The sequence below is a fragment of the Embiotoca jacksoni genome, unplaced genomic scaffold (assembly GCF_022577435.1).
Source record: "Embiotoca jacksoni isolate LCO1_2020_lvr unplaced genomic scaffold, fEmbJac1.0.p SCAF_20, whole genome shotgun sequence".
Lineage (NCBI taxonomy): Eukaryota > Metazoa > Chordata > Actinopteri > Embiotocidae > Embiotoca > Embiotoca jacksoni.
This window is the reverse complement of record NW_027185341.1, coordinates 24,374-43,905: the sequence shown is the minus strand read 5'-3', so window position 1 is coordinate 43,905 and position 19,532 is coordinate 24,374. Positions and strand designations below refer to the sequence as shown.

At 42.8% G+C, this 19,532-nt stretch overlaps 3 protein-coding genes across 4 annotated transcripts; all 3 read right to left on the bottom strand.

Moving 5' to 3' along the window:
* Positions 1-752: 752 nt before the first annotated feature.
* sec31b (SEC31 homolog B, COPII coat complex component) lies at positions 753-12,976 on the bottom strand. 2 transcript variants are annotated; one of them, XM_069155374.1, is made up of 26 exons: positions 12,867-12,976; positions 11,925-12,156; positions 11,340-11,535; positions 11,142-11,237; positions 10,617-10,757; positions 9,320-9,462; positions 9,136-9,235; positions 8,867-9,028; positions 8,152-8,304; positions 7,825-8,055; positions 7,655-7,729; positions 7,461-7,553; positions 7,267-7,378; positions 6,972-7,150; positions 6,746-6,872; positions 6,430-6,575; positions 6,035-6,208; positions 5,772-5,924; positions 5,464-5,656; positions 4,981-5,373; positions 4,774-4,812; positions 4,025-4,083; positions 3,351-3,476; positions 3,126-3,245; positions 2,953-3,024; positions 753-2,376 (listed from the first exon to the last, which is right to left on the bottom strand). In XM_069155374.1, the coding sequence occupies exons 2-26, from the start codon at positions 12,125-12,127 to the stop codon at positions 2,197-2,199; spliced, it is 3,666 nt and encodes a 1,221-aa protein (XP_069011475.1). In that variant the 5' UTR covers positions 12,128-12,156; positions 12,867-12,976; the 3' UTR covers positions 753-2,196. The 2 variants fall into 2 exon arrangements, with proteins under 2 accessions (XP_069011475.1, XP_069011476.1); XM_069155375.1 differs by lacking the exon at positions 4,774-4,812.
* Positions 12,977-13,226: 250 nt separating this feature from the next.
* Positions 13,227-16,371, bottom strand: ndufb8 (NADH:ubiquinone oxidoreductase subunit B8). Its single transcript, XM_069155373.1, is given in 5 exon segments — positions 13,227-13,396; positions 14,689-14,844; positions 15,529-15,628; positions 15,856-15,982; positions 16,239-16,371. Coding segments are annotated over 5 exon segments (609 nt in total). The 3' UTR covers positions 13,227-13,303.
* A 786-nt stretch (positions 16,372-17,157) lies between these two features.
* On the bottom strand, positions 17,158-18,893 carry gpx9 (glutathione peroxidase 9). Its single transcript, XM_069156293.1, has 5 exons — positions 18,738-18,893; positions 18,526-18,619; positions 17,694-17,824; positions 17,455-17,585; positions 17,158-17,365 (listed from the first exon to the last, which is right to left on the bottom strand). The coding sequence occupies exons 1-5, from the start codon at positions 18,867-18,869 to the stop codon at positions 17,308-17,310; spliced, it is 546 nt and encodes a 181-aa protein (XP_069012394.1). The 5' UTR covers positions 18,870-18,893; the 3' UTR covers positions 17,158-17,307.
* Between the last annotated feature and the right edge of the window lie 639 nt (positions 18,894-19,532).

Genomic DNA, 19,532 nt, shown 5'->3' with positions numbered 1-19,532 from the left:
CATGGGGCAATCTAGGGGAGCGTACCTTAGCATTTTTAATTGTATCTAGTGTTGTTTTTTTTTTTTAATTACCAAATAATGGATTAAAGACATTGCAGTATTTATGCTTACTGAATTAGCTGTAAATGGTCTAATTTCTCCGAAAAGTATTTCTGTCAACACCTGTGGAAAATAGGCCCATATAAACTTGACTTGAGATAAATTAAAAAAAACAAAAAAAACCAGACGCACTTCACCAAAATAGGTAAAACCGTGTGAATGACTAAAAGCGTTGTGTGAACACGTCGTGGGAAATGTACCAAACCCACAAGTAACTTCATGCGAAACCTGTGTACCAGTTTCTAATGAGGCATAGACACATCCAGGCTATTTATAGATGAATCACCGTGTAAGACTTTTTACAGTTTAAGTCATTGATTAGTTCAAAAATTGGGTTCAATTAGACTAGAGTTGTTCTCCAGCCTGACCCTTCATGGTTGCAGCTATCTTTAATACATCGGGACTAACCCTGCTACTTGTGGTCTGCTCAAAGTCGGAGAAGTACATTTCTAAACATTCAAGTTAACTCATAAACGGGTCACAGGCTGCTCACTTTGCAAAAAATTAAACGGCTTAAGCAATAACCAAGAAGGCGGAACTGATGTCACGCCGAGCTTCGAGGTAACTGAATTGTGCCTTATCGAAAGGAGGTACTAAAATCAACAGGACGTGGAATCAACTGAGGAGTCAGTCAATGTGTTTGAAGACTTGAAATCTTTACATGGAAATTTTATTTGAAAAAGATACCGAAATGGGTAAATCAAGCAACATGGATTGTATAAATATGTGCAACCAAAATGGGCACACTGAGGCACTTTACTGCCTTCTGCTGCCACGACACACCAAACTATCCAGCTTTATGTCCAGCTACAAAACTCTGAAGATCAGATTATGTTTTTAATATTATATTTCAGTTCATTTAAGTTCTATCATTGCAATGATCTCATCTAAAACAAGTATAATTTAAAAAAAAAAAAAAAAAAAAGAAAACAGTAATTTGAAGTTACAATTGATTTAAGACGCAGCGTGGGTGGAAAGAAGAGGGGGAGGGGGGTGGAGGGGCAGGCAACATGGAGGGTGCAGCAAGGATGTTAATTCATTTGTAGTTCAACATAAATTGATGTATTTTTTTTGTTTTGTTTTACGAGCTGCCGTGTTAAATCAGCAGTTGGATGAAGGAGTTGACGTGGGAAACATGCACCCTGAAAACAACAAAAAAAGTCATTCTCCCGAGCTAAGAGGAAATACCGTAGCAGTGCTAATGGCGCTTAGTTAACACAAAATGAGGAAAGGAAAAAAACAAAACAAAACAGCAACTTGACAATCAATGTATGACATTCTTCTTCAGTGCTTTGGCCCAAAGTCCCTCATGGCACAATTAACTGGACACGATGTATTACAGTGGAACAATCCAAACTTATGTTACAGTGTTGTTGTTGTTTTTTTTTTTTAAAAAGCTCTCGCTGCTCGTTGTGAAACCGTACGTCAGTCTGTCCCCCCCCCCCCCCCCTCGTACAAAGTACACCGACAGGGTGGACAGTAAATGCAACCCAAAGTTTTATTCTCCTGACTTATTTTTTTTTTTTCGAGCTCTACCTTGAAGGTAGGAGTTGCCCGTCCCAGATGTTTTTGTTTCTGCAGCTGGAGCGCCGCGTGTTCTTTTTAGACTGCTGCTGAAATGACCCGGGGGGGGGGGGGGAATCCGCAGCAGTGAAAACGCACCTACTCGCGCGACCGTTCAAACTTTGCACCACCCGCTTCGTATATTACATCGACTGTTGAATTTACACGGAATCACAACTTTCAGAATACATTCATCTTCTTTTTTTTTGTTGTTGTTGTTGTTGTTGTTGTTGTAAAATCACCACAGCAACATTGACAAATCTCCACCGGAAAAAAAAAGAAAGAAAAAAAAAAAAAAAAATCCACCTCGCTGCCCCAAATCAGCCAAGTCCTCTGCGAAGCGAGGGAGCATGTATGGAGTGATGGAGACCACAATCTGTAATATTATCAGCCATTAACTCTCATCGTCGACGCACGTCACCAGGTCGAAAAGAAATAAATAAATACATGTATAACAATGTGATAACACTGAAGTCTGGTTGGTGGTGTGTTCCCTCGGTGGGGCGGGGTGGGGCGGGGCGGGTGGGAGGGGTGTTAGACGCCCAGCTTGTTGGCGATGGTCATGAGCACTTTGAGGATGGGCATGAAGGCGGAGATCTCGCTGAAGTTGCTGCTGCTGACCACCTGAGTGTGGACCTCCAGGCCCCGCTGGTAGTTCTGGCTCGCCACACAGCGGCTGATCTCGTGGAGCCCGTTCAGGATGTTGTGAGAGAGCTAAGAGAGCAGCGGGGAAATCACACCATGTGTAACAAAAGCGGCGACTCATGTTCAGTTGTCGTTATCGATTTGGTTATACCGAGTTAAGGGTTCACTACATTCTGTCAGTTGATAAATAAAAGAACTTAATGTTTCCGCACTATTTCTATTTATTTATTTTACCTGGCGATTCAGATGCAAAGTGAGCTGTTGTCTGTGTTGCAGCTACTGTCGCTTTAGCAACAAGACAAGGCTTTTGTTTGGGGTCACGCCCACTCAAGAATAATTTGGGACTTGTTCCACAAAGCACCAGCTAAGCTCTGTCAACCCTTCATCGGGGCATGAACTCTCCACCTTTCCTCTGCGAGTGATTCAAAGTTCACACACAACATCTGCCGCTTTCTTTTGTTCACAGCACTAAATGCAGACACAGCAGCTGCTGTTGCCGTGGAAACGGCCCAACGGGCTTTAACGAGTTACCACCTGAAAAGTTTTGCGAATGCGCCTTTAGTTGCACTGCATATTTCTTCCTTTCTTCCATCCATCATTTTTTTTTTTTTTTGTGGCATCGTGACAACTTGGGACAATCCTTACCGACTGCTCTCTCAGCTTATCGTACAGGTGTCCCAAACGTTTGGCTGCGTCATCGAGTTTTCTTTTTGTTTGCTGAAAAGGAAATATTTTATAAATCAATTATAAAAATTAAAAAAAGAAGAATTTTTCCTTCTATCAATACGAGCTCAGTTACAAAAGCTGCGGAGACTTACCGGGTCTCCCGCGGCGAGCTGGCAGCGCTGCACCAGGCTGTCGAAGGTGGATTTGAGGACCACGTGTTCGGCGGGGATTTCTTTCTGCTCCACCCTCTCCGCTGGCAGCTGCTGGAGGAGCTGAGCAACACGGGGTACACAAATACAAAAGCGGTGACGCGGTCGCCGACTGCGTCACCGCCGTTGGGAATTCGGCTTACGTAGCCCCCTCGTTGGGACGCCTACCTGCACGCTGGGCTCCTGGGGGGCTCCGGGAGGCACCTGGGCGTTGTTGTGGGGCTGCGGGGCCTCCACCGGGAATCCCATCACTGGGGCTGTGATGGGGGCTGGTGGAGTGTAGTTATCAGGAACCTGGGGACCCGCGGCAGCAAGGCATACGTATTTAGCAAGAGGAAGGTTATAAAGAGCCGTTAACACTTGGTTGTGCTGTTACGCCACGAGTCATTAGAGGAACATGTTGCACGGGCGGCGTAAGCTGGATGTGTAGGAGTGAGTTGGCTGAAAACATCCGATTGCTGCAGCTTGAAGTAAATGTAATGAGAGCAGGATTATAGTTCTTAGCAATTTAATACATGCTTGTTCATAGAATATTTATCGGTGGCGCTTTTAAAAATAAATGATTAACGATGAAATGACTGAGCTCTCAAATGGTTTCAATGTTTTACTTTGCTTAGTACCACAACGCAGTCAGAAAGAAACGGCTACATCATGATACGATGAGGACTTAAGCCCCCCCGTGGGGCCTATTCAGCCATGACATTTGTGAGGAAACGGCTTTGGTAAAGTTTGCCTGTACATTTACAAACATATTCAGATTTAGCATATTCCAAATGAGATACTGCGGGAATTAAATTGCAAAATCCAAAAGAGTATTTTGCGAACGATAAATGCAGGTGTACCTTCTTCTTCCGGGGTCCACCTCGTACTGCCGGAGGGTCATTCCAGCCCTCCTGAGGTCCTAAATCAACAGAAGAGTGAGAATTAGAAAGAAACCGACAGCAATTCTCCCCCCCCCCCCTTTCAGGCACACTCAAGCAGTCAGACTGCCAATACAAGACAATCTCTAGCCAAGGTTAGTCTACATTGCAAAAACACTGCAAGTAAAAACACGTCATTAAAGCCATACCGATTCTATGCCAAAACAAAACAGGAAATGTGGCAACATATTCAAGCAACACCCTTGTAACAACTCACCCGATGGTGACTAGATTATAAGCATCTCATGTGTAACGTGTCAAGCAAAGGGTTATGTATTACCTGCAAGTTTTGAAAAATGTCTTACTGGAGCCTTAATTTGCTTTGTTAATACATACATGTGTATTTTTTTTTTCCTTCAAGGGCCCGATACAGAATGATCCGAAACCAAACCTGCAGTCACTTTAGTCAAGCCTAGAAACTGTGTTCAAGGCCAACATCAGCACATAAGTACGGGCTCTTCATTTCCCTCAAGCACCAGGCTACACAAGCAACAACCAAGAAACCAGAAAAAACAGAAATACCCTGAATGCAATCTAACACAAAAGAACTTCATTAATTCAGGGATATTGTATTGCATTTGTATTGTGGTGCACAGGTATTTCAATTTTTCTGGCTACTTGGTGTTTGGTCGGATGCTCTCCTACTATACAACCAGCCCTAACCCTGTCACCTTGTTGGTCACTCTGGGAATTCAGCCACGGAAAGTATCCTGCAAGTCAAAAGAGGAGCGACAGCTGAATTCAACAGATTCCTGCTGACATCTGCAATGCTTTATAGATCTGTCTCTAATCTTGAAATACTTCAGTCAACGTGTGTGGGGAAAAAAAACAACACAAATAAAATGAATTGAATTAACCACGAGGAGCATGGCATGTACCTGTAGGAGGAGGAGCGACGACGGGGGCCTGGAAGGGCTTCACGGCAGGAGCTCCGGGGCCTCCCTGCGGATACCCAGATCCGAGAGGAGCAAAGGGACCAGCAGTCATGGGGGGCCCCTGGTTGTGGAAGCTCCCTGGGAACATGGCAACCGGGGATCCGGTTTGGGAGCCGGGTGGCATGAAGCCCGAGGGCAAAGAGGGAATCGGCATGACGCCCGTCGGAGGAACCCCGGGGCTCGGCATGGGGGGCAGGCCTCCGGGGGTCGATGACGAAGGCGGTAGCTGAGGTCCTGATAGGTTGGCGGCCGGCATAGAAGGACCTGGAGGAGGGAAGGCTATGGGCCCGCTGGTGGACATGGGCCGAGGCTGGAATGGCTGATGAGGAAGGAAACCTGGGAAAAGATGCATTAAAAGTACTTTTACGTCAAATCAAATCAGCGCTAATATGAAAGAACTTTGAAGTTTATGCTAACGGCCCAAACCTGCAGCCACAGCAGGATGTTGGGGGTAGGGAGGCCTCATGGCAGGGCGGGTCGCACTGGGCGGCAGTACATGTGAAGAGGGCGGCAGACCAGGCCCGTGGTGGTTTGGAGGAGCTTGAGGGGTAAAAATCGATGGCACAGGAGGCTGCTGTTGGGCAGCCACTTGAACAGGAACAGAAGGCTGGTACTGACTCTACGGTAGAACAAACAAGACACGTCACAGTCCCTACGTTTAGGAGACAAATTTCAAGTTCACCATTTCATACACAAGACGGAGCAAATTGTACTGATGATCAATGAATTCATACCATAATTTGTGCTTTTGGTGCGGGAGTCTGAGCAGCAGAAGCGGGCTTCGCTGTAGCTGCACTGACTCTGTTGAAGGAGTTCGGAGGCTGCTGTCCACCCGCAGCTTCTCCCTGAGCATGAAACAGTCTGTTTCTCAGCATCATGATCCCAGGCTGATAAGGGGAGGGGAAAAAAAAAAAAAACAGTACAAACATCCAAATGTGGTCATCGCAAGCCATACAAAGCAAAAACATAAATTTGGGGTTTCAACATTAGGCTTTACTTGGTCCGAGTTCTCAGGCAGGTAGGTCATGGCAGTGGTCAGACTGCCCTCTGCAGCCAGTATGCCGGCGTAGCAGGTTAACTTCTCGGCCAGGATGGGGCTCTGCACTGCCACCTCGCTGTTGCGGAGGCGTTCGATTGACTTTCGCAGCATCATTACTTTCTCAACCAGGTCCTGAAACGCACAGGAGACACATGCTTTCTTCTCTCGTAGTTTCTTGTAACACTGCTACATATCAGTACATCTATTTCTTTCTACAGGAGTGGGATCCTTCTGGAAATAAATGACGAGATAACATAAACATCTGTTTTTTTTTTCAGAGCAAAAGTGAAGTCTGCACGCGTGCTTGGTGCAACAGTGTATTTAAAAGAGTATTTTGTTCATTGAGGTTTTACCTCTAGACCAAGCGGGGAGCAGCAGTCTCTGTGCAAGGCCCAGCACTCCACCAGCTTCTCGATGTTTCCAGAGCAGATGTAACACAAGCAGGCCTGCAGGCAGCGCTTCTCCGTGCCCTCGCGCTCCAACCGGCCTCCCAGGGTATCTACCAAGACGGATCAGAGGACAAGACGACGTTAAAGGCAAAAGGGGAGGGCTGAAATCAGAGCAGGGAGGATGACAACAAGTAGATATGCGAATTCGAAAGCGATTGTGCACTTTCAGCAGCGGCTTCAGAAAGTGCCGCTGAAGACGCCGCACTTGCGAGCGACTCACCGCACAGACGAGCGAAATCCTCCGGGTGAGCGTAGGTCAGCAGAGCGGCGAGAGCCTCCTTCCAGTTGTCCAACTCGCAGCTTTGCACTATGTCTCTCCAGTTCTGGGTCACCACTGATGATATAAGCTACATATGGGGACAAATATATTAGTCATGCTGCAAAAACATCTCCCCACCCCCTTATTGTGGCTTTACGAGCTGATCCGCAGTCAGTCCCACGCTTACCATTGAAATGCTGTTTTTTTGCTTGCTCAGGTATTTTTGCTGAGTCTTCTTCAGCAGCTCTTCTCCTCCGCTGATGGACAGCAGGATGGCTTCAGCGTAGCGGCCGTCATTCAGACACAGATCCACGGCTCCCTCGAAGTTGCCAACCAGCAGCGCCTGGCTTATCAAACCATCAGTGTCTTCAAAAACAAAGACGGGATCAGCGGTCATCAACCCAACAAGGCAAACTGCATGGCAACGTGGAAATACCTTGAGGTAAAATGTGTCATTATCACGTCTTATTGAGGGATTTTACCACATGATACGGGGATCTGGAAGTTGGAGTTTTCCTTTGGAGTCTGACTGAAGAAGTCTGCCGGTGAAACGGAACCTGAGGTTCGAGCATCAGCTCCTGCTTCATCAGACCTCTGACAGTAACAAAGTGAAATTTAAAGTGAACTGGAACTACAAAGTTTTAAAGGGAGACACTGTGTGTGCAGACTTGCTCACCTCAGTGGAGAGCCGCTGCATCTTTTCCGCCAGATCTTTGGCATCGACTCCATGTCCATTAGGCTGAAAGTTCTTCCCCAAGCATTTTGAAATCTGAGGAAACGCAACGTTTTACAGCTCAGACACATACGACTCAAGAGGTACAGATTCAAGAAGCAGTTTTAGACACCAGTTATAAATAAGAGACACAATACTTTTCTCTCCAATTCATCTTTGCTGAAACCCAAAAGTCTGAGGAATTTAATTCGGGCTTCTTCCTCAAAATTAACCTGTAAACAGGAGAAAAGGAATCAGCTTAAAATCAAATATCAGCAGACTTGACTGACAAGACTTCATGTTATGTGTCAGTGTCAGCAGGGCCCACCAGAAGGAACTTCCATATGTCCTGTTCGGCGTCGGACTTGGCGCTCTGAATCTTGGCCTGGCAGTAGTTGTTGAAGGAGCCCGACTGCAGCGCGGCCTGCAGCTCCCTGGAGCGCTGGAGGAACTCGGTCTCCGTGGAAACCTGGCTTACAAACACTTGTCTGTGGACGGGCTGGGGGCTCTGCACTGGAGGCTGCTTGGGATTCTCAAAGGTTATCAGCTTTCCACCAAACTGAGACGCAAACCAACGAAACAGCAAATCAGTCATACAGAAAAAGAACCCCTTGTCTATTACCACGCGTGAAAAATATATTGGCACTCCTCTTACAGCGAAGGAAGCTCCCACCGGCCTGCGCACCCACTTAGGTGGCTTCTTCAGAGGGGGAACTATGGTCTCCTGCACTGTGGGCTGAGGAACTTGCAGGGGAGGCAGCACCTGCCCTGTACCAAAGGGATCCATTGTATCAAATGAGGAGGATATCTGTTAAATAAAACATAACATGTTGAAAAAAAAAAATGGAAAAAAACCTCTTTGGGGTAGAGATGAATAAATGAGTTGACAAAGGGAAAATTATCATAATCATTTCATAGATTATGCAAAAATGTCATAAAATATACATTTACAAAAAAGAATATCTGTTCAGTATCTTAAACTTCTATGACAGCCAACAGAGTTGTTTGATTGTTGGTCTGATCAAAAAAGACACGAAAATACATCAAATTTGTGCAGTGTAAAACTATGATGGACTTTTTTTTTAAAGCTATTTTTCGGACAAGTTTCAGACAAAATTACGATTTGATCAATTGAGAAAATAATCAGCAGATCAATAGATGACACAAATAATTATTAATTGCTTCAGACAACTTCCTCAATAATTTCAGGCAGTGATTTAACCACCTTTGAAATTCAATGCCATAATCTGTATGCGTGTTCATTAGTCAATGTCGGTTTGTTCCCACTAGCACCCTCTTGTGACCAACAACGCAGTTCAGCACACGGTTTTGGGGGTTTAATACATCTGGTAAGACAGCCGAGCCGCTACCTTGTCAGCTGTGCTTTGCTGCTGAGCTGTCAAGCTCCCTCCCATCACGGAGTAAACAGTGATTCTCCCATCAAACGATGCTGTTGAAAGCAGAGCTGGATTTCTGGGGCACCACTGGACATCAAAACACCATTGGTTTGTTGTTGGAAGCTCATAAATGACCTAAAATGAAGGAAAAGACACCTGTGAGGATCCATAGAATCATCATAAGTAACAACAATAAGGAGAGGGGAATCGGGGATGACACAGGATGATTAACGTCATATAACCTCTCCAGTGTTTGGATTCCAGCAGAGGATCCTGTTGTCTTTAGCGCTACTCAGCAGGAGCTCAGAGTCAGCCTGGCTCCAGGATATGGACAGAATTCCCCTGTAAGAAAACAACAACAGAGAGCACATTCAGCAGGACGACAAAAAAAAAAAAAAAAGGAGCAAATGAGGATAACGCCTTCACCTTGTGTGGTTCTCAAAGACTTTAAGAGGTGATGTGGCAAAACGCAGGTCCCACATCTGGATGACGGGCAGTCGGTCATCTTCAGAGGCCAACACCAACTGAGTGGCCACATCAGGGTGCCAGAGCATTCCCGAACAGTGCATCTGAAATCGCATGTTAGGTGAGACCTGGAAGAATGATGGGATTTTTTGACAGTTTTACGTTTTCATAGCCTGAAAGGGGCTCAGAGGTTTGAAAAGACTCTCGAAATTATTGCTGCTCCCTAAACTCTGATGATTTAAAATCAAGATTTAATAAGCCCTTGAGGTGAATTTTCATTTTGTTAAACAAATCTCGGCCCAGTTTTTTTTTTTTTTTTTTTGGCCCAATGAAGCTCAGGATAGCGGCACGGCAGGATTTTAACTTCTACAAATAGAGTCTTGTCTCAAAATCGAACCCAATTCATAAACTTACGGTTAAACATAAAGAGACCAGTGTTGGAAACTAAGGAAAGGAGTCTGCGCCGGTGCTGAATGCTAGTGAAGTTGGACCACCCGGTTTGATGTATATTCTGGCTGACAGGGTTGTCAGGATCCAGCCAGGAGAGACGATGAATGGTGCATTATAATTATTGCACTGCAGAAGAAGCTTTTATTTCAATCACTGTGTGGATCTGTGATGTTTCAATACCGTAGATGATCAAAGGCAATAAACTGTGAGGCTGACAGATCTAACATCTAAGACTGTTACAGGAGTTTAGTGTGAAGCAGCTGCACAGCAGGTATGCTGGACTCTACGGAAACTGGGCAGCTGGTATGAATAATATAGTCGTCGTAATCCCAGATAAAGGTGCATATAGCAAACAGCATCAGTAGTAATTTTGGGTATTTATCCAAACCAATAAATAGTATAAACAGGGGAGGCAGATTGGATTCAAAATTCTGACATGGATAGAGGCCAAGTTCCTTTTTTTTTGGCAAGATTCAGAATTATTGTTTTGATAGAAAACCACAATTTGTTTATTTTCAAGTGTAAATTACTCATAGCTAAAATACTGTATTCAATATTTATTCATGTTTATCAGTTTGTTTTTATAGTATAACTGCAATCCAGGAAACAGACGTCAGATGGACGGCTTCAGGAAATTTACAATAACTCGAGGGGTGACTTGATGGCAGAAGAACAGTCAAAGCCGGAGAATAACGGCGTAACACACTTAATGTTCTGGCATAAGACTCTTTTTGACTGAACACAAACGTCCAATGCTTTAGCAGAAGGTAACTTTGAACTTGCTGTATTTTGTGTTAAAGCCACCAACCCTGTTGCTGTGGTCGCTGATCTTGATGATGGGCTCGTTCTTTCTCAGGTCCCACACAACTGCTTTCCCGCTGGGGTTGGCAGAGGCCAGGATGTGCTGGACCTGCCTGTTCCAGGACACGACGCTGACGTCCTCAGCGGGCTGAAAGAAGAGACGGACGCTGTTAGTGTCAACAACCACAAGCCTGGCTGGTGATCAGGGTATTCAGTGAATGTTTTCATGAATTATTTTTTTGAAATTGATGAAAGGCTTGCTTGGAAAATGATCTCTTTAGCCCACGTCATCAATAATTCCTTCAGTTCCGGGCGGGCGGCACACAAATGGAAACGATAAACAAAAACTTTGTTGGGGTTTCATTCTTAACTCATAGACATGAAACTAAAAAGGAGAAAGCTTCCTGTTGAGGGGTGGGGGTGGGGGAGGTGTGTGGTTTCAATTTCGTGTTTTGACTCAACAGCAATGGTTCCCAATCGAAATAAGATGCCAACACGACAACGGACACGTGTTCTCTCACCATGTACCCACCTGTGTCTTTGCTCCAGGTGTCATTGGACTGCTGAAGTTGTTCAGATCCCAGATGTATATCTCCGAATCATTTGCACCTGAAGCCAGGAGATTACTCTGAGAAAGAAATCAATCAAGAAAGCAAGTGAGGAACTGGCTGAGATACGCCACTGGATAAACTGTCTCTGTTCACACAGAAGATTACCAGCAGACGTGTACCTGAAAGTGGTTGAAATCGAGTGCTCGGACAGGTCCTGTGTGTTTGTCAGACTGTCCCACTACTGCCTCTGCCCCTGAGCTCATTATGGCCTCTGGGTCATAGACGGTCAATGTGCCATTTTCGCTGCCACCGACCAGTCGTCCTCCAGTACCATCTTCTCCCATTCCAAAATTTACCCATACAATACTGTGCAACCTACAGAACACGAGCAGCATGGTGAGTTATTTGCACCCAGTGGCAGACTTGCTGTGTCATTCCTAGTGTCTGGTAGTTTCTAGGCCGCACACTGCTGCAACATCTCTATGCACTTTGCCTTTTAGGCAAATAGGTCTCATAAAACAATAGGTAAATATTAGCTATGAGATAAAAGTCAAAAGCAAGCAATGCCAAATAATTCAAAATAATTCCTTTTAATCTCTGACCAAATAACAACATAGTTATATCAGAATAATACGAGAATTAAATCAAACCACCGGCCGAAATCTACCGTGCTAGGGGAACCGCGGCTTTCCTTCTTGCTGTAAAAAAAAAACAACAAAAAAAAACAACGTGTGGGATCATTGCATGGCGTCTCTAAAATGTACCTGTTGGTGGTGGGCAATGACCCTTTGAGATTCATCTCCAGAGACGGGTCGGAAAAATCCATCTCGAATATCTCTATGGCAGCCGTGGTGTTGAAGGAGGCATCGAGCTGTTGTGCCGACGTCCCTAAGGCCAGGTGGGCAGGGTAGTGTTCTGCAGGACTCCACGCCTGGTGGGCAGTCCTCTGGATCTCCTTCAGCCTCATCTCATCTGCAGGTGTCCAAGTCTCAAATCCTGAACAGAGGAACGAACAAAAATCAATGAGCATATTCTTCTTCTTTTTTTTTTTTTATAATACATGTGGGGTTTAACAATTACGTACTTAATCTACTTCAGGACGTCAAATTGAGGGAGACATCGTTAAAACATCAATACTTCCTACCTATCTTCCAACAGGGTGCCACCCTTAATGACAGATCGCCTCCGACTATTACCTGCAGTACCCGGTCAAACTGTTCGCCCGGCAGATCGAGCTCCCGCACGGCTCGTCACACCCGCATTACAGGCGAATTACACCAACGGTGGGCGTTAAACAACATTAAAACTTGAATTTAAATGAATGAATTTCCCTGACGCGTTATTTCGCGAATTAGCATTTCGCGAACACGTCTCGTCAGCTTTTCGTCAGTTACTAATATCGTACGAAAGAAAAATCGAAACTGCCGCCGCGACCGTCACTTCGGCAGATTTGTTGTAGGTTTCAACGAATGCAAAGTCACTACACAATATAAAATTAAAAACAAAATCAATAAATCACGAGCTTTTTTTGTTGTTGTTGTTGTTGCGAGGCTATTCAATTCCAGTGCATACCCGGAGCCGGTGTTCGAGGCTAGTACGCGAGCTACCAGCCACCACCCCTCGTGTTTCAAAAAGCAAACGAGGAGCTGGCTGTGTAACAACCGCGACGTCAAAACGAGACACACGTGGTTTCGAGAGCGACTCACGTCAATTGTCTCGATCACGCTTTTGAGTGTCCGCATCGACGACGAAACTCGAGAGCAGTTCGTTAGCCAGGCTAGGGGCTCAGCCGCAGACGAAGTCCGACCAAAGTGCTTTGCCGTGTTGTCACTACGCTACGGAAGCCCGACGCGGACATCTCTCATTCTCGTAGTGGCCTGAGTTAACCCTTTTTTTTTTTTTTTTTTAACCCACTCAAAGACTACCCCTCCTCCCCCCCCCCCCCCCAAAAAAAAATAAAAATAAAATAAAAATAATTATATATATAAATCCTAAATATATTATATTTTCATACCAAAGGATGAAATTTTGAGGATAAAAAAAAATAAATAAATCACAGACTGCAATTTTAACTGTTAACATACGTTTTTTTTTTTTTATTCTTGACAGAAATATATACAGAAGCAGAATAGACTTTTAGTCATTAGATTTCATAATGTTTGACTTCCTCGGGTTGTTTTTCAGGATCTCCCCCTTTCTCCAGGTGCAGGTTGTTGTAGGGATATTGCTTCGGTGCCTGAAACAGAGACGGATGTTTTAATGAAAATGTGCATGTTATCAAATATAAAAACAATCAAAAGTATTTTTTTCTGTGGGTAATACGGCACAAAAAAAGAGTCATGCTAAAATACACTTTTTTTTTTTTTTTTTACTAACTACTGAATATATGTATATATAAATATAATTTTACAGAGCTGCTTTTATTGTAGTTTTGCTGTTTTTAGCGCATTGGTAAAAATATCAACACAGAAGGACTGAAAAACAAAACGGGGTGAACACAATAATCAGGGTCTTTGGTTTGGTTTCGTATAAATATCACCAGCTGAAAATAACAACTTATTGTACATCATACTATTTGGCATCCTCTTGGTAAAGACAAGAAAAACAAAAAAATGTATGAACTGACACAATCGATATCATTAAAACTAGATTACAAAAAAAATAAATCCCAACAATTTATTAGTTATGTTTTCTTTCACAAAAAGCTGACCTAAGTCAGTAATCAGTAATAAGTAAGTAATCTAAAACTTTAGTTTTCTTTAGTGATCAAAAATTGTTTTTTTTTTAGATAACAAAATATGTAGAAGATATGGTGAGGCAAAGATGTAATTCTTATTTTTGACATATTTAATAAATTGGTCATTTTATTTCCAGCCTGCTTAAAATGTTTTTCTATATTTTCTTCAAAAAGCATTTTAATCATCATAGCCCTCTCAGGATTGATCTTACCAAGAATGTCTACATAGATCTCTGATAGACCTTTAAAAATGAACACTATGCACCAGTAGAATTCACACAGCATTTCCACACAAACCTATCAAAGCTCACATTCCTCAGCTGAGCCACATCGGAGAGAAAATAGAGCTGCTAAACCTAATCACATGTTTCTGAGTTAAAACTTGTTGTTGGGTAGTTACTCAATACATGGACATGTATTTTAATCATACCTCTGTGCATCTGGCAAAATGAATAATGTCAATGTAAACATTACACAGCCAAAAAAAAACAACATTTAGACTTTTATAAGCAATAGCTGAAAAGAAAGACGTTTAAACTCTCCACTTTGGGGTTTTTGACCATATCTGACACGGTGGTAATGGAAGAGATAATTAGATTTAAAAAAAACAAACAAACAAGACAACCAAATAAATACAAAATCATAAATAAAAATAATTACACAAATAAAACAATTCATCAAGCCAGCGGGGTGAGCTTGAGCCAGAAAAATCTCAAAATTGACCAAAGCCAAACCGTTTCAAACCTGTTGACTATAGTAAGAAAACCAAACTCATCCTTGTGTGTACTTACAACAGCTTGGTAAGATGGGAATTTCTCCCCAACGTAGAACATAAACAACATGAACCCGATGAAACCAAACAGCTGTTTGCACATTGTGGACCAAGAAACGGGACTGGGAGATGTGTCTACACGATTCCTGATGAACATGTCGAAATGCCAGTGCATCTAAAAATAAGACAGAAAAATCATTGATTAACTGTAATTAGTAATTCCAAAATGGCAGAAGCATTTATGTTGTCGTGTAAGTCAGTAGGTGACAACATGGAAACGCTGCCTTCTGTGGGGAAAACAGTGCCTCTGTGCAACCAAACTGAACTGAACACTGTCTAAATATCCAAAGGCAATATTGTGGAAAGAGAGGAATGCTATGGTTCACTTCAGAGATTAGGTTTTAATGCTATTATCTGCACCGATAAAATCAACGTCGAAACTACAGTGGCGCACCCAGGCAGTCCAGATATAATTACGCATGTACGCAAGCTTCAGAGTAGAGATTTTACATTGTTATGCACATGGTGTGCCTCTTGTTGTTGCGGTATAAACGTTCAATTGCATTCGAATAAATCGCCAAATAATGTAGGGGGAAGATTTAATGTATTTGTGAGGCTGATGCCAACGCTTGAGTTAAAACATCCAATACCAACATCATCTCTCAAATATGCACTTATACTGCTTTATCATATTCAAAACATCTAGTATTTTTAAAACAAGAACACATGAAGCAATTCTTTTTTTTTTTTTACCTTATTGGGTCATAATCTAAAATATGGTATACGCAATGTCAAAAATATCTGAGTATTCTTTAAAAACACAACAATAATGGCAGCGGATGTCATCAAGTCATCCCACCGGCTCTCCCCAGTTCCTCCTCAGGTCGGGGTGGTCCCATTTGTACCAGGGGTCTCTCTCATGCTGAGATCTATCCGGTAGATGCGGATAGTCACCGTAGCTGCAAAGACACAATGACAACATATCACCATCTATGCAATCATTTTTTTTGTTTGTGGCTTAACAGTAGTTTATTATTATTATTATTATTTTTTTCTACTATATTCACTTGGTAAGATACGCGTGACTGAGGTGCAACACACCTTTTCAGCATCTACATTAGCACTGCAGAGAAAACAAGCAGTCTTACCAACAGCGAACGGAAGACCCTTTCAAAATAAAGCTCACCCCTCGCCCTTGTCGGGATACGGTTCGTAGTCCTCAACCCTCATGCTGTACTTCTTTGCGGCAGCAGCTTTCTCCTCGGGGGTGTTTGGGTAAGGACCGGGCAGACTGTCCTTTGACACGCCGGAGGCTGAAACGGAAACGCACGCGTGTGTGACTGAACAAAGTTATATATATAAAAAAAAAGGTCGCAGGTTGATGAAGTAACGAAGTAACAGCAATGTTGTTTTGTCCGCTTTTCACCGTCGTCCACCCGCTCAGCTAGCCTGAGCTAACGTTAGCACGTCAAGGTTACGTCCATTTTGAGACTTCAGACTTTAAACTGTCACGGGTATCTTCGGAAAACTCCCTTAAACAGCGTGACCAGAGACGAAAACACAACTGACCTGCTCTACTTCCCGACAAAAGGGCTGAAATGCCAGACCCCTTTCCCTGAGAGAGGGCTTGGGCCCAGCGTCGGAAGCCAACACCGGCCATGTTTACTGGCTGCTGCCGTCTGACAGACTAAAAAGTGCGCATGCGCAAAGGCTGGAAGTATGGGTCGGCATAAGGACCAATTCCATAGTGAACATCTGTAAATATATACTAACATACCATTCAAAACAACGACGTGTATTTATATAATCAACGATAATATCAACTTATAAGTAGCACCGATGTAAAAGTACATGTAAGCACATATAAGCATACTCAATAAGATACAAAATTAGGCCAACTGTACTCATAGTTTAATGGTAGGCCTATTTTCCATTTCCTTACTTGGTACTTCAACTCCAGTACCTTGTACCTTTTACTCTAGTATATTTATCTGACCACTGGAGTTACTGGTAACTATACATATTAAGTCACGTACATAAAAATATGAACAAATATCTAAAAAAAACAACCAGGTACTTCCAACTTGTTGGTCTTGAGACTTTTTACAAAATCAGTGTAGTTGTGGCACCTTGTCACAACTCAGATGTCTGAGTTGTCAGCAGTGCCACCAAAGATGCATTTCCCCTCCAAACTTCTAACACCACCATTTAAGATAGAAGAAAAGTCCATCAAACATTAGTGTTCTTCTTTCTCCTCCCATCAATCAGCTAATGACCCCTTAGATTTATTTTGGGACCCTTTCTAGCAGCCCAATCCCTAATTTGGGAACCACTGGACAAAACCAGTATATAAAGTAAATAAAACAGCAACATCCCAACAACAAAAGTAACTGTAACCACTTGACTATTGTTTTATACTTTTTTTATTCATATTCTTTTGAGTAACAGACACCATCATATTCAAGAGAAATGTGACAGTGACGTGAAACCTCCTCCAGTGGCTGAAGGGAACTTGTTCTCAGAGTGAATGCACTGACGCTCCAAGGCCTGTTCCTCTTCCCATCAGATCCAGCTCAGGTGCACGTATGCATTTACTGGGGGATCGTCACTCTGCCACCGCTGACGTGAAGAAAGTCCATCAGAGAAGTTCTGCTATGTCCTTCTCCACGTTCTCAATGGGGCAGTGGAGTTCAAACCTGCAGCAAAGGCAAAAATATGGAACCTACAGTTATAATTAAGCCAAATCAAGACCAACTTCCTCGAGATCTATGGGTTATGACTATACCGTTTGAATGGCATGCCATTTGCAGCAATGAGAAACTTCTCAAAATTCCACCGAATGTCATTGACTTTGATCGGGGTCCAGTAGAATTTCTTCATGTCTCCAATTACAGGGTTCACGAATGGCAAAGATTCCTACGGCAAACAAGAAAGGACAGTGTATTTGGGTTTTCAGAAATGTAATTCCATCCAATAACATTATACATGAAGACCCTCCATTACATACTGTAATATACTGTATACCTTTAAATAGGTGAAAAGAGGCTCTTCATTTAATCCATTCACCTCAACTTTGCCAAAGATAGGAAACTTTGGCACATACCCCCTGCCAGGTCTCACATACTTCAGAACATTGAGTGTTTCGTGGTTCACCTCTGCAAAGATAAAACAAGTTTTTGCTGATGTGTTTTAAAAATATGTTTCATGAAAACCACAATATCCACAACTCTGACAATAACTTGTCAAAAGCATATACAGCTCATCAAACAATCTACATATACAGAAGTGTTCACATCCCTTAATGAAGTGGAAGTACATGTGACAGATTTTTATGTATTTTTATTATATTGATCAGTGTAAAAGTTTAATGTGGAGCTAATTTTAACTTTACTAGTAGTTCAGTTCACTGGTTGCCCTCCAAAGCGCAAACAAGTTAATCGGGAGTCAAAAGATGAATAATGGAGCAAAAGAAAAAAAAAGCCCAATTAGTATTCATATGTTGTGGACTGAATCTTTGCTGTTTTGTGAAATACAGGCCCTATATAGAGCATAAATGGATCCATCTAATAGTTTTACAGGAAGAATCACACCAACAGCTAACAAGTTAGAGGCATCTGAAACATGACAAGGAACTTCAAGTAGACATAAAGTTTTAAATAATGGGGGTTTTCTAAGAATGTTTAAAAAAAAAAAAAAAAAAATTTAACGTAGGTAACATCCGAATCTGAAAAGTAACCCGTAAAATATAGCAGTCACATAAATGTGGTGGTGTAAAAAGTACAACATTTCCATTTGGTCTAAAAAATAAGTATGAAGTGGCATTACATTTGAAATGTAAAAGTAAATGTAAAGCTACCGGGAGATTGAAGACCAAACTGGTTGCAGGAGAATCCCAAAACAGTGAAGTTGAGGTCGCCAAACATTTCCATCAGTGCATTCAGTCGATGGTACTGAGAGAACAGGACACAAAAACCCACAGACCTTCAATACAAATGACTGGACATGGCTGTGAGCTGTGAGAGAATGCGGTCTGTCTGTAATCAGTCAGTAGGCTCGCAGAGTATTTACCTCCTCTATTGTTGACCCTCAGAAGGTGGCAACGTTGACGACGAGAAGCACTTTGCCCCTGAAGTTACTGAGCGGAACCGGCTGTCCATCCAGGGTCTCAGCAGAGAAATCATAGACTGATTTATTCGCCATGATTGTTCTGTAGCTTGCATACGGGACTGCAGTCAGTAAGGAGTGAGCATTCACTCAGCTGTCCTGTTGGCTCGTCTCATTCACTGATACATAACTCGTGGGTCAGCAGTTGTTCAGCGTGACTGACTTCATTGTTCCTCTGGGCAGAGGTGAGCAGGCAGGATGGACAAAGTTGTTCATCTCGTATCGGGACGGTGGCAACAAACCGGAATTAGGAAATCAAATATTGAAAATAAACACATTTGTGCCTGCAGCAGATTATATCATTGTGGCTGCATCCTTTCTTCTGCACAATTTACAGTTACAAAAACAAGTCTTAACAACAGCAGTAAAATGCGACCTTACTGTACCCCCCACCTGCTACTGGTGACAATATTTTGTCAAAACGTATTTTAACAAATCAGCATGAAAACAACGGAGGCTCGCAAATCAGTGATTGTAAGAATATTGGAGGCCTTTCTAAATCATTACAAGGAATTATTTTATAATCGTTATTGCGAATCAATGTATAAATTGCCTTGAACATTATTATTGACAGAGACACGGAAAATTAAAACGGCTGCGTTCAATTATTCCTTGTAAACTTTAATGTCCTTGATACTATTTGACCCAAATAACCGTGAATATCTCCACCAAAAAAAATCTGAATTGTCTCAATTTTGA

Coding starts and splice junctions, on each gene's coding strand:
- sec31b (XM_069155374.1), bottom strand. CDS start 12,127: ATGAGGCTGAAGGAGATCCAGAGGACTGCCCACCAGGCGTGGAGTCCT. Junction 6,209..6,429: donor GCTCCCCGCTTGGTCTAGAG/GTAAAACCTCAA, acceptor TGTGCGTTTCAG/GACCTGGTTGAGAAAGTAAT. Junction 2,377..2,952: donor ATAAGCTGAGAGAGCAGTCG/GTAAGGATTGTC, acceptor CTGCTCTCTTAG/CTCTCTCACAACATCCTGAA.